General features: G+C 48.2%; 1 protein-coding gene across 10 annotated transcripts in view; it reads right to left on the bottom strand.

Annotated features, from left to right (window-relative positions):
- MYO9A (myosin IXA) overlaps window positions 1–12,537 on the bottom strand; it is a 169,982-nt gene that overhangs the window by 24,730 nt on the left and 132,715 nt on the right. For all 10 annotated transcript variants that reach the window (XM_057378746.1, XM_057378748.1, XM_057378747.1 and 7 more), the window contains 8 exons: window positions 8,236–8,379; window positions 7,575–7,614; window positions 6,586–6,708; window positions 3,390–3,470; window positions 2,415–2,525; window positions 1,314–1,436; window positions 679–828; window positions 142–452 (listed from right to left, as the gene is read on the bottom strand). In XM_057378746.1, the coding sequence (XP_057234729.1) occupies window positions 142–452; window positions 679–828; window positions 1,314–1,436; window positions 2,415–2,525; window positions 3,390–3,470; window positions 6,586–6,708; window positions 7,575–7,614; window positions 8,236–8,379 (1,083 nt within the window). The remainder of the gene's footprint in view (window positions 1–141; window positions 453–678; window positions 829–1,313; window positions 1,437–2,414; window positions 2,526–3,389; window positions 3,471–6,585; window positions 6,709–7,574; window positions 7,615–8,235; window positions 8,380–12,537) is intronic.

Here is a 12,537-nt window from a genome sequence, read left to right as displayed (position 1 = left end):
CCAGGGCAGGTCAGGAGAGGGTCACGGGTGCTATGAGGAGACACGGCCCTGTGGAAGTCACCGATTCAGAGCAGCCACCTCCCTCCACAGGAAGCATCACCAAAAAAACAGTTGCTCTTTGCCCCAGGCCAAYGGTGTTACCTCTGCCGCGCCAAGTAGCCCCGGCAGGCAGCCTGCAGGCACACGGCTCCGCTCCTGCTGGCCACAAACGCCTGCCGGGCGCGGTGTCCCCTCCAGGCCGCCTGGATGCTGCTGGCCGCGGCGTGCCGGCGCCGGGCGCGCTCCCGCCAGCAGCTCTGGATCGCGTGGGCCGCAAACTGCATCTGCACRAAGCGGCGCCGCTCCACGAAGCCTCGCCAGTGCGCCTGCAGGGTGACGGCAGCTTTGCTGAGGGCCGCGGGGTCCGGGGATGGTTTGCCTTGTTTTCGGCTCTGGTAGCCGCGCCAAAATCTCTGCAACAGAGAGGAGGTTCCTCATCACGGGCGCTGCGTGAGGAAGGGACAGCACCTGCCCTCACACAGCCTGTCCGGCTCCCCCATTCACAACTCAGTAAGGCAGTGAGAGTCAAATTCTGATTGCAAGCACCTTCCTCGGACAGGAGGCCTGATTTTAGCCACAGGCTCTGTCTGCAGGATTTGGGGAGGGTGATTTGCAGCAGGGTCCAGCAGCAGCACCCACCTGTATGCTGATGGCTGCGTGCCKCAGGCTCAGGAACTGCCTCCTGCAGAGCAGGCTGCGGAACCAGCGCTGCAGCAGCATGATCCTCCGCAGCACCTCCTGGTGCAGCAGGTCCTGCAGAAGCTGCCGCTCCCGTTCCTTCATGAAAACCTGGCCAAAACAACCCAAAAAAACACTGGCATGGAAAGCTTCCCAGACCACGAGTCAAACGGTTTAATCCTCCTGGTTTCTGTGTCCTGAGTGCTCTTTTTTTTATATATTTGTGAAGGCACCCCTAACAGTTTCAGCAATTTGACAACATCCTGTGAGTATCTCTGCTCTGAATTACAGTCTCTACTTTCCCAGYAGGGGAGGCAAAATGAGAACCATTTTACTGAGCTGGGGCTACACATAGACAGTTTTTTGGAAGACATGAGTTTGTGTGAGGCTGCTTCATTACAACCAATAACACAAACCAATATTATTCCCTACTCTTTTATGTCAATAACATTTAAAGTTTCATTTAAATAATTGATGTTTGGCCAACAGAAGAAAAATAGTTTCATTAAAACCATATAGATATTAATTTATCAGACAGAAATACAGGGAAATGTTATATCTGTGTCTTAAAGGCTGAGCTGAGGAAGGACATTTACCATTGTTCTTCCAACTTGGTAATTGTCTGGATCGAGTTTTATCTTCCGGAAGAAATCCTGGATATTGTGCTTAGATGGGCTGATCTTTTGTGGCAAAAGGACATGAAAATGGTTCACAAAATCCTGAGAGGGAAAAAAGAAGCAACACCAAGATTTGGTTAGTTGGGTCCCRCTGTCTCTCCCATAAATAACAGATTTGCTCCACTGGCCGCATGAAACGGGATCTCTGGAGTGAGCAGAAGGACAGATAACATTTTATGCACTAAGGAACACCAGGTTTCATCCATCATTTGTGGTTTGATGGGAAACACATCAAAGCAGGGACCCAGCAAGGTTCAGATGTTTTTCAGTGTGGGAGGAGAGGTTCTGCAGGAGCCACGGGGTCATCCCAAGCAAAAAATGCTCCAAATCCCCAGCACGGGCCACGACGGAAGGCGGATACCAACATCTGCAAAACATCTCTGAGATGCTCTGGCCACTACTGCTGTGAGGATTCAAAGAGTGAAGGAGGTACGAGAGCTCCTCCCAAGAAAGATTGGGAGCCCTGCTCCTGGCAAAAAAATATTGAGCATTTTTCCTTTTCTAAACAGCTGCTGTACAGGACATGGAGTCTTGCCCCAAAGCAGTCGCCAGCAGGAAACCAATCGGCACCAGCAAAGCATGAAAGGACTGACATGTGCACAAAACCTGGCAAGCACATGGAAGAGAAGAAAACAGGAAAAGCTGCTAACTCCTGAGCAGTTCAGAGGATGCTGATCACCCTCCTGTTGGGACACAGCCAACACCGACATGATGGRGCGAACTCTGGCTGCTCCCAGAAATTCCAGGTGGGGAAGAGAACATGCAAATCAGATACTTCTTTTTCCAAAAAGGAGGCCACATTGCAAAATAATCCTGCTTTTGTTCAAAAAGCATGGTGCAGGGGGCTCGCAGCCTTGCTGAGGTCCAGAGCAGCTCATAGGCAGAGAACAGCCCGTCACATTCACCGCCTTCCGGGAGCTAGACATCAATTACCCTGACAAAAAAAATGAGCCAGCAACACACAGACAGCTCAGCTGATGCTGCTGAAGGTGGWGGAAGGCAGCACCCTTTTTACTCAACCTGGAAGGAGTATTTGCAGCTGTATCCCGACTGGCGAATGCGCACGGTCTCCAGCATCCCCGTGTAGCGCAGCTGCCGGAGCACCAGGCTGTCGTTGAACCGCAGGGGCAGCTGCAARGGGAGAACCAGGCAAGGATTGTCAGGTATTTCCTTTCACTGAAGCTTTTAAGTGCAGGGATGGGTAAAGGGTTCAGCAGATGTAGCACATCTGCAGGACAGGCATGCTGGCAATGATGCTACAGGAGGGAGGGGAATGTGGGTCCCCAGGAACCACACTAATCCCACCAGGATTGAATCCTGTTTGCTTCYGAGACTTTCAAACAGCTAACTAGATAAATAAAGCTATGAAAAAAAGACTTTTTTGATTTGAATTGAATAAGACCCCCCAAAGGCACAGTTAATGGGTGAGATTTCGAGTGACTAAATAATCTCCAAGGCAAAAAGCTTTGGCTTTAAATGCCTGGGTAAAACCTCGAAGGATTAATCCACTAAGCATCCCTACTGTAATCTGCATTTTGAACTGAGGGTCCTTAGTCAATCAGACAGTTACCCAAAGTCAAATTCAAGAAATATGAGTCAGTTTGATCAATGTGGTTTATTCTAAAAGGGTCTGCTTTTGCTTATGGAAACTTTATTTTAAGGAAGCATTAGGGCTCAGACCCAGCACACATGAATTCGTGGTTCTATAAATCTCTCTTATGGCTGTCAGGACCTTCAAAGGAGCCAAATTCATTTATTAAAGTCAATGTATTTTTAATATAAATTAAAATAATATATTTTCATATAAGTGTTTCAACAAATATAAAAAGAGCTGGTACAGTTTATCAAAAGCAACACCCAGATGATAAATCCATGCTTCCCCTTGCTCATATCTTCTAAATCCAGCTCCATTTGAGGCTTTGTTTCCTTTCTAACTCCTTGCAAACACAGACAAGAGGTTCTCCTGATTTCTAGCTTTCCCAGGGTGGGATTTACCTTCTCGGCRTTGGATCGGATGCACTTGACAAAGTAGGGCTCAGCTTGGCCAAGGGTCTCCATCAGTTTGTTGAGGGATGCCTGAAACAGGAGACACAGGGAAAGGAGAGGAGACCACAGAGGATAATGAAAATCCAAATGCTTAAATCATCAGCCAACATAAACTGCAATAAATTATGAGTAAATGAGGCAGATGGGAAATTATTCCCCAAATGAGCGGTTTAGCCCAAGCAACTTGGCTGGTTTGTCTTTGCCCCCAACAAAGTAACCAAAGATKAATATAATGCTGGGCTGGATTTTGAGATCCCTGGCTCCCTTGGAACCCAAATTCTCATCCTATTCCATACCACAAGCCTCCTCCAGCCATGAACGGGAGCTCCAAGAAAAGAATTTACACCTGGCATCAACCACTGATGTTTTTTAAACAAAAATAAAACTTTTCTTTATCAGAAGTGACTCCAGGCAGGATTTAATCCTGATTTTTAATTGTCAAAACTTTACTGATGGCCTAAAACCGATTTTTTTTTAATGACAGTTTTGCCAAAGGAAGACTGGGATTTCACAATAATTTTTGAAGCCTGTAACCCTGAACACTTCAGAGATTGTTTCTAGAGAAGAGCTTCAATGCTGGCRTGCTCCTGACTGAAGAATCAGTGAAAGTTGAGGGGTTTCTGGGTTCCATTTTCCCATTTCCCTTATTTCTTCATCACCATTAAAAGTCTATCCCATAAAAATGAATTTACATCTGCATCCCTCTACAGCCAGCTGCTCCAGTGGGGTGTCATACAGAGTTATCCCTTCACCTTGCAAACCTTTGACTTTTTGGGATGAACCACAAGCTCTTGGAATAAAACCAGGCTGAAAATTGGAGTGTGCTGAGTCCATTGGCTCTGGCTGGGCTCCTCAAACACCTTTTATTTGCTACGTTCTACAAATTGCTGAGCACACTACAAACATGGCATGGGTAACTTCTGATTTCAATAGAGTTTGAAACTTAGTCATGTAACGGATATTCTATCACATTTACCATAAGCAGAGTTATAAATTTTGGAATACAGGAGTTAATAAACTGGCGTGATGTTATAAAGAAGCATTTTGCCCACAGATCTGCTCACAGGAAGCCGTTTTTTTCCTTCTGATCATTTCAAAGATGTCCTTATGGGAAGCCTTTCATGTTTAGAAAAATTTCTCCACATCCAGGATTTGGGAAGGACAAGGGATGGATCCCAGGCATGTGTGATACAGCTGTGTGATGTACATTAACTTCATGCAAAAACCCCCATTCCTGTCCCTGGGAGCAGCAGGAATGCCATGTTGTGGCAGACCTCTGCTGGCATGCTCCTGGTTTTCTTAAAAATCTGAAATTACTCTTTTTCACCCAAAAAAGGAGCTTTCAATCAGCAGTGATGCTGATGGGAGTGAAAGGGGGTACCCAATGGACACCACCCCTTAGCCAAAAGCCCGGGAAGCAGAGTGGAAGCTGGAAATAGTGGGAGTGGGCTGGGCCAGCCCTGCTGGAGGGGACATTTCCATTCCCTCAGCGCCATCCTGCGTGTGGCAGATGGCCCAGGCTCCCTGTGCCATCTGCTCCTSGGGAATCCGCAAAGGACACGCCAGGTCGCCGGATTAACCCCGCACCCRGCTCCTTTGTCCCTCTGCCAGCAAAACTCCCTGGTCCCCACTCGTCCAGCCCCGCATTCAGCCTTCCAGGAATCGCTCCCTCCCCGTCTCCAGGGCACCRTCTCCATATGGGTTATAGGGGAGCCCTACATTTTTAGGTGCAGGTTCAGTTTTCCATGGTGAAAACCATCCCTGCTCCCAGAGCACTCTCTGAGGCAGCTGTTTCCCCTATAGATGACCCCAAGCACAGGGATAGTGGAAATCCATAGGAGCCAGAGCAGCTGCGAGCCCGGTGTGGAGGCTTTAGCCACAAAGCAGCATTTATCCACAAAAAAAAAAACAGGAGAGGAAACATTTGTGTTTCCTGCCCATGACCCAGTTCCATTCACCACAATTTTATTACTCTGCTCTTGATTAAAAAAGCGATGCTGCTGCTTTCTCTGTCAAAATAGTTCTCTGTAACAAGTGCTCAATGAAATTAGGTGGCTTTGATTTGRATATGCTGTAAAAATATACTAAAAAATATCAATTGTGCCTCCCAGGGCTTTTCAGAGTTTTGTTGGGAGCATAAATAGGTTTTGGGAAGGCCTTTCACCCCAAGACATTACTGTTTCAACCTCTCCACAGGTATCAATTAAACTCTGCAGGAGTGAATTTTGACCAGAATAACATTAGATTAGACAAGGTTAAATATATAAATATACAGATGTGCATTCTCCAAATTATATATGTATTTATACACGTGCACRTGTGCATATATTTTTAATTATTTAATCTTACCCACACCTATACATGGAGACTCTCTAAATACAAACCACATCTACAAAAAACCTCAAAGCAGTCCAAATTACAAGTCAAAACCAACCCAGACTTGCTTATAACCCAAATTTGAAGTGAAAAGCTGCTCTCTATTATTAGCACCTGCTCGCGCACGTGTCCTGTAGCAGTTTCCAAGCTGTGATGCACACACAGAACAMTCCCAGACTCATTTAGGTYGGGAAAGACCTTTCAGATCCTTGAGTCCAACTGTGASCCCAGCACTGCCAAGTGCTCAGAGGATTATTTTTCCTGCAGCAATCCCCAGGGACTGCTGGCTGGCACAGAGCACTGACAGCACAAGATCGATCCCTCCTCTGAATTCCTCTGCCTGCCTGCAGATAATGCAGCAGGATTCTGACCTTTCTGCCCCTATTAAAACTCCCACTCTGACTCAGAACAGATTATGCTGGATGCGAGTAAGACTGCGAAGAACGTGATTTGGGGATTTTGCAGTTTCTGGATTTTGGGGAGGAAGTGCCACAACGCAGTGGTTGGGAATGGGAGGTACCAGAGGATGGGGATGCCCCAACATTTCCCTCTGCAGCTTCTCCTCATGTCCCACCTGCTCCCCCACATCATCTCCCCAGTGCCCATCCCCACTTTTATTTCTCTCCACTGGCACCCTTTCAGTACCTGCGGTGTCTCCCCATTCCCTCAAGCCCTCAGTGGGATTCAAGGCCCAAATGGTGCTGGGGGTGGGGCAGGACTGTGCCTGGAGCAGGGGATTACCCTCCCTCCATCAAAGTGAAGGGCTCACCTGGAACTGGGCACTGATGCTGGGGGGTTTTTTCTTCTTATGGAGATGGAGGAGAGATTTGGTGATGCGGTCATGCAGCGTCAGGTTTGTGAGGTGCTTGAGGGACTTCACATCCAGCAAGTGCTGCGGAAAGAGAGAATTCATGGGAAGTGTAGATGTTATCATCACACCACCTGCTGTACCCCTCCTTCATCCCCACAGGGCTTCCTCAGATGATGTAATCTCAACAGAACACTGAGGGATGGCTTCCCTGAGAGCTGGGGAGGCCCAGGAGGCCCAGCTGTGGCTGCCCCTGGATCCCTGGCAGTGCCCAAGGCCAGGCTGGACAGGGCTTGGAGCACCCTGGGACAGTGGAAGGTGTCCCTGCCCATGGCAGGGGTGGCACTGGATGACCTTTAGGGTCCCTTCCAGCCCAAACCATTCCATGTTTCTGTGCTTCTCTTCACTGGTCATTGATAAATTGCATTRGTGCCTCTCCAGGTGCAAGATGGACACAGAGAGGAGTAAAAACAATATTTGCTCCTCCYGTTCCTCCATTCACGACCACCAAGAACCACAGCAAGCATTAYTTTTCGAGGAACAACAGATCTCTTGGCATCTCTTGTAATAAATGCAGCCAAGATGGARGGAAAGTGAATATTAGACATTTCTGTTGTCTGTCAGGTACCAGCCCTCCAGCAGCACCTTGCTCATTTTAGTTCAGAGTTTTAATTATCAGATTTCACCAGCACCTATGTACTCCTTCCCAGAAAGRGGAAAAAAGGAGCCAGAGCAGCTCCCAGGAGGATGCAAGTGCTCCTCTCTCTCTCTCTCTCTCCCAGCAGAAATCAGGGCTGAAATCCTTTGGGTTTATTTGCATTAAAGAGCCCTGAACAGAGCTGAGTTGATTCCAAGGTCTCAGTGTAGACACAATATCCAGCAGCATCACAGCACTGTGCCACAGCCTTAACCCACAAAGCACAAGGGGAAAAATGCTTCTCCTCACTCACCTTTGGGAGATTGGGTTTGGCTTTGAAGTTCTTATTTCGCCTGGGGAGACAATAAATGATCYAGGTTAACCCACAGTGCAATTGTGGGATGGAGGAGTTTATGAAACCAACCCTTCCAAACCCCCGTGAGCAGCTGCTGCCCACAGCCTGCACTGAAAAGGGCTCAGACTGAGAGGAAGGTATCCAATTAATTAATGGGAATGGTGACATTAGAAATTATGGGATATTGTGGATTGGGGAAGAACGAGGAAGCCTTGCAGCAGAACAACTGACCAGCCTCCTGCTCTCCAAACCCCACGTCCATGGCAGCCACTCAGGGATGTTCTCTGAACCTTCTGATGAGGCTGCAGTGAATCCTCAACATCATCTCCCCAGCTGATTTATAACAGACTCAGACATGACATGACAAGTGTGACTGCATGATATGGCTGCTGTATCTCCAGACTGCTGTGACCAGCAGGTTTGCTCCTTCTCTTTCCTCTCTGCGTCTGTCATTCTAAGTGAATGATAAGAGTTAAATCAGACGTGTCTAATGTACCGGGGTTGCTCTGACCCAGCTGGGAAATACCCCAAGTCTCCCTGGCAGCCTGAGAGTTTTGTATGGAGGCTGTTCCCATTGCCCTAAGCAGGAGCAGAGCTCAGAGCCCTGCTGGGTACTGACATGAGGATGCCGTGGGCTCTCTCCAGCAGTTTGCTGTTGGTGGCGTTGACGAAGATGCCGTCCTTGTCCAGGAGGGCGCTGGGGCTGGCGAGCCTGCTGTGCCTCATCCCCATGCGGCCATTCCAGCCAACCGCGTAGGCATCCCTGAAACACCAAACGCCGTTAGGAGGAGATGAAAACCACAATTCCACGATATAATAAACAGATTGTCAAATAATCTATCAGTATGAAAGGAGCTGCTGATTCGTTCTTTCCCCTGCTCATTGACTCCYGTGCGTTGAGGCCCTGCTGAAGCCATCGGCTGCTGAAGCACTTCTCAGAGATCAGCTGCTCACAAAAGGATCCAATTATCAGCAGGACAACATTTTCTACCTCTCCCAGACAAAACCCAGAGTCTGCAGATACCTCTGGATACCTTTGGATATCCTTCAGGCCATGAGGCCATAACCCCTGGTGCTGACTCTGTCTCCTCAAATTCACACAATCATTCCATTAGGAAAAGAAAATGGAAATCTGGTTTGCAATAAACTCATTATTTGCTACAAAGATAGATGTCAGCCCGACAGAGATTGGTGCGTTGTCCCTGAATCACTCCCTGGGACCTGATCACAAATCAATCACCCAATTTGGTCCTCTCTACCATGAGGCAGAACTGCTGTGGTCTCCAGCAAAGCTCACCTGGCTTCAGAAGGGCTGAAAGGAACAGTGAGGAACCAAAACCTCTCTTGGAGGAAGGGAAAGGGATGCTCCACCAAACTACTCATCAGGGCAAAAAATTCCCTGAGCTGAGGAGCCTTCCAGTGGTGTCTGGGCAACATGAAGCCTCTCACGGGCAGCACACAACCAGAATACTTTTGGCTTGGTGGGGTTTTGGTGGACTGTTGGGGTTTTTTAGTTCCAAATTTTTACCAGCCTTACAGAAATCATCACATGAAATAAAAAYGATGTAAGGAAGGATGGGGGGCTTCAACCCTCCCCAAGTTATCTCAGACAGGWGGAAAAGGAACAKGAGGAGGTTTGAGGCTGCACCAGATGATGAGGATGMTGAAGGACACTGGGGTTTCAATGTGGCCTCAGGCATCGGTCACTGCCAAGGTCTGACAGCAAGGCAGCCTTTGCCTTAAAGCCTTGCTTTAGAGGAAAGGCAGATCTCAAGGGTCACATGGAAATTCAAAAAGAAAGGATATAAAGCTGCTTGTTCAGCCAGCTCAAAGCCTGGAGCCAGATCCTGGGAGCATCTCAGCGCTTCCCCAATTCTTTCCTGGCCCCATTACATCAGAATTTTGACATGGAACACTATTAAAAGGAGGGATGAATCACAGCAAAGTAAAATTCCTGGCTGAGCACCCCAGAACCTGCTTTTTTTAAGCATTCCATTCAAGGATTGTTAGAGGCTTGAATATCTGGGTGATCCCTYCTGTCCACCTTCCTTCTCTTTACACCTCAGGAACCATCCACCAAAAACCTCCTGTTTGCAGGTGGGAACAGAAATCACCAGTTGATGGGAGCCAATAAACCTCCAGAGCCACTTTTGGGATGTAAAACACGTCATTAATCCTGGCCAAGCTCTCTGGCTGGAGACCGGCTGGACTGAGCAAGACTAGAGAATGGAAAACCCTAGAAATTCCCATGTGGTTTAGAAAAACCCAGGAGATAAGTGAGAGCTCTGTTTATTATGGGCACTTTAGGATGGACACGTTCACATGGGGATGGATGCAGGCTTTGGATGTTCGGGGTCCACCATCTCACCAAGCTCCCAGACCAACACCTGCTCAGACATTCCTGCACATTAAAGAGCACAGAGCAGCAGGATCCCAACCAGCCCAAGTGGTTTGGGTTAGGCATGGCCTGGCTTTCATTTCTCAGCAGCTGGGGAAGGCCCTTCCCAAGGCCCTGCTGAAGCCTGGTTTCTCCCCAGCATGTGCGAACCACCCGTCCACGTTCTTCAGAGATCAGAGGAGAGCTCTTGGCTCCCTGAACGCTCCACAGCGACTTCCTCAGTGATGTCATGCCTCAAAATTGCTTTTAGAAACAGCCCCCGGGCTATCCTGTGGGTTGGATGYACAACCAGACTTATCAGCGACCACATGATGATGAGACGGCTTTGAAAGCAATTCCTGTTTAATTTGGGGCCGTAAATCGCTCGCCAGTCAATCTGCTGGGAAGCTGCTAAAGCCAATCTCTTCCAGACGTGTTACTTGCACCCCTGGAYTCACCTGCCCTTGCTCAACAAGGGCCATTTAAATGAAATACCGACTTTTGAAATYTTGAAATACCGACTTTTATCAAGTGCGACTCCACTCTTCAGATCAAAATTGGCCGCGACAAAAGGGATCAAAAGCAGCTGCCTTACTGGGAAAGCACAGGCTGGACTTTGCAGATCTTCTGAGCCACCTGGTTTGTGCTTCCAGAAGGAAAGGGCACAGGTGACATTTGGGGACCAATCCCTGCTTATGCCCAAGGGAAGCGAAGATCACAGACCCCTGCCATGGAGGCACCACTGCAGGAGGAGCACAGGAGCTGGGATGGCTCCAAAAGAACCTTTTCTGCAAATAAAGGCTCAAAATGAGGTTGTTGGTAGGACACAGCTGCTGAGGATGAAGAAGGAACACACCGTTCCTCAATTCTGGCTCTTTAGGATGGCTTGTCTGCTGTGCTGGCCTGGGYTAAGCCACATAACCAGAGCTGATCACATACTGAACTCCACAGTGAATAAACATCCCCCTCCTTGCCTGGGGTGGGAGGAGTTTCWCTGCCTTTCTAACGTCCCCTTGCTGAGATAATTGAAATATTTTGGGCTATGAAGATGTTGTCAGCCCAGGAGCTTGCACTGAAGTGCCTCCAAAGCTGAAGCTGGGCAGTCAAGAAAAGCCCTGTCCCAGGTCACAGCTGCTCCTCACGCGCTGGACAGAGGAACTGCAGGAACCYTCTTATCTCCACGGGAAGATCTCCWCAGGGACAAAGTTTCATGTTACRTTATCTTGAGGGAAACTTGCACAATCAGAGCTGTTGGAAACAGGGAACTCTGCARACACCAACCTTCCCCAGCTCCAGCGTTACCAAGGACCGGCTGTGGTCACAGCCCAGYCCAGCAGGGCTCCTGCAGCATTGAGAGGAAGGAAAGGAGGCAAAGACGAGGTGAGGACAGCCAGAGTTGCACCACCTTCCCAGGACACGGTGGGATTGCTTGTACCACCTGGTTTCTGCTAAAACTCCAGAAATTTATGAATTCAATCCAACCATTGTAAGTAAACCCCATCCTCTCTGACCACTGGAATCGAATTGTAATGAATGCGAGAACATTCAGTTCTCCTTCAGGAGGGTGCCACTGCCTCTCTCAATGGGGAGGAGTTCAGAGGAAGAAGGACATTCTAGTCTTGATGGTACACAGAGAGCACAAAACCAGGCAAAAGAAACCACTTTTCTTCCCCCAGGAAAAAAAATGAATGACTATCTAATTATTGTCATGGCTGTTTGAAATGACCCATTAAAAATGAGGCTCGATACTATCTTCGAAGGATATTTAATTTTGTGTGGAGATGCAARGACTGGTTTGATGGCCATATTTCAGGAGACAGTCACAGACTCCTCCTGACTCGTTCTGGGCTTTTCACTAAGCTCAGAACAGGCATGAAGTCCCACCTGGATATCTGCAGCTCCAAGCAGTGGTTTTAGGAGCTGAGGATGCTCCRTCACATCCTTCCCAAGCCCACAGGGAAGCCAGGAGAGCCAGGAGGCACCGTACCCCTTTAGTGGGGTTTTGGGAAATCACACTGACTGGGGTGTGCTGAGGGACAGCACAAGAGTAGCTGGGAAAAGGAGCAGCACCCAGACATCCCTTGGAAATTAAGACTTTGGCTTCACAAGCAACTTAATTCTGGAATGGGGATGGACAATGCTTTCCAGAAGAAGCAAAGATCTGCATCTCAAGTGTACACCTGAGTCTCATTCAGCAGCTTCTTAAATGACCAGAACCTTMAAGGAAGGGTTAAAAATCAAACTGTGCACAAAATCTGTAAAAATCAATCAATTTTGAAGCAAATGTGCTTTTTTTYYCCCWAAAAAGAAGCAAGAATTTGGCAAAGCACCATCTCAAACCCCGTGACTTCCAGGATTTCCACATTTCAGGATGCCTGGAGCCACCACATGCTGGATGKAGTTCTGCACCCAAACCTGTCCTCCTTAAATAATGATTTCCTTGATATTGGCAAWTCCATTCACTGTTTTAAGTTTCTTATCCCGTTGTACACCGACAACCAACAAATGCTGCCTCTCACACGGGCAAGCTGCTTTCCCTGGCTG

This window comes from Malurus melanocephalus, unplaced genomic scaffold, assembly GCF_030028575.1.
Source record: "Malurus melanocephalus ecotype Western Australia unplaced genomic scaffold, MMel_1.1 scaffold_372, whole genome shotgun sequence".
Taxonomy (NCBI): domain Eukaryota; kingdom Metazoa; phylum Chordata; class Aves; order Passeriformes; family Maluridae; genus Malurus; species Malurus melanocephalus.
The sequence above is the reverse complement of the archived record's forward strand: the minus strand, read 5'-3'. Positions and strand labels throughout refer to the sequence as shown.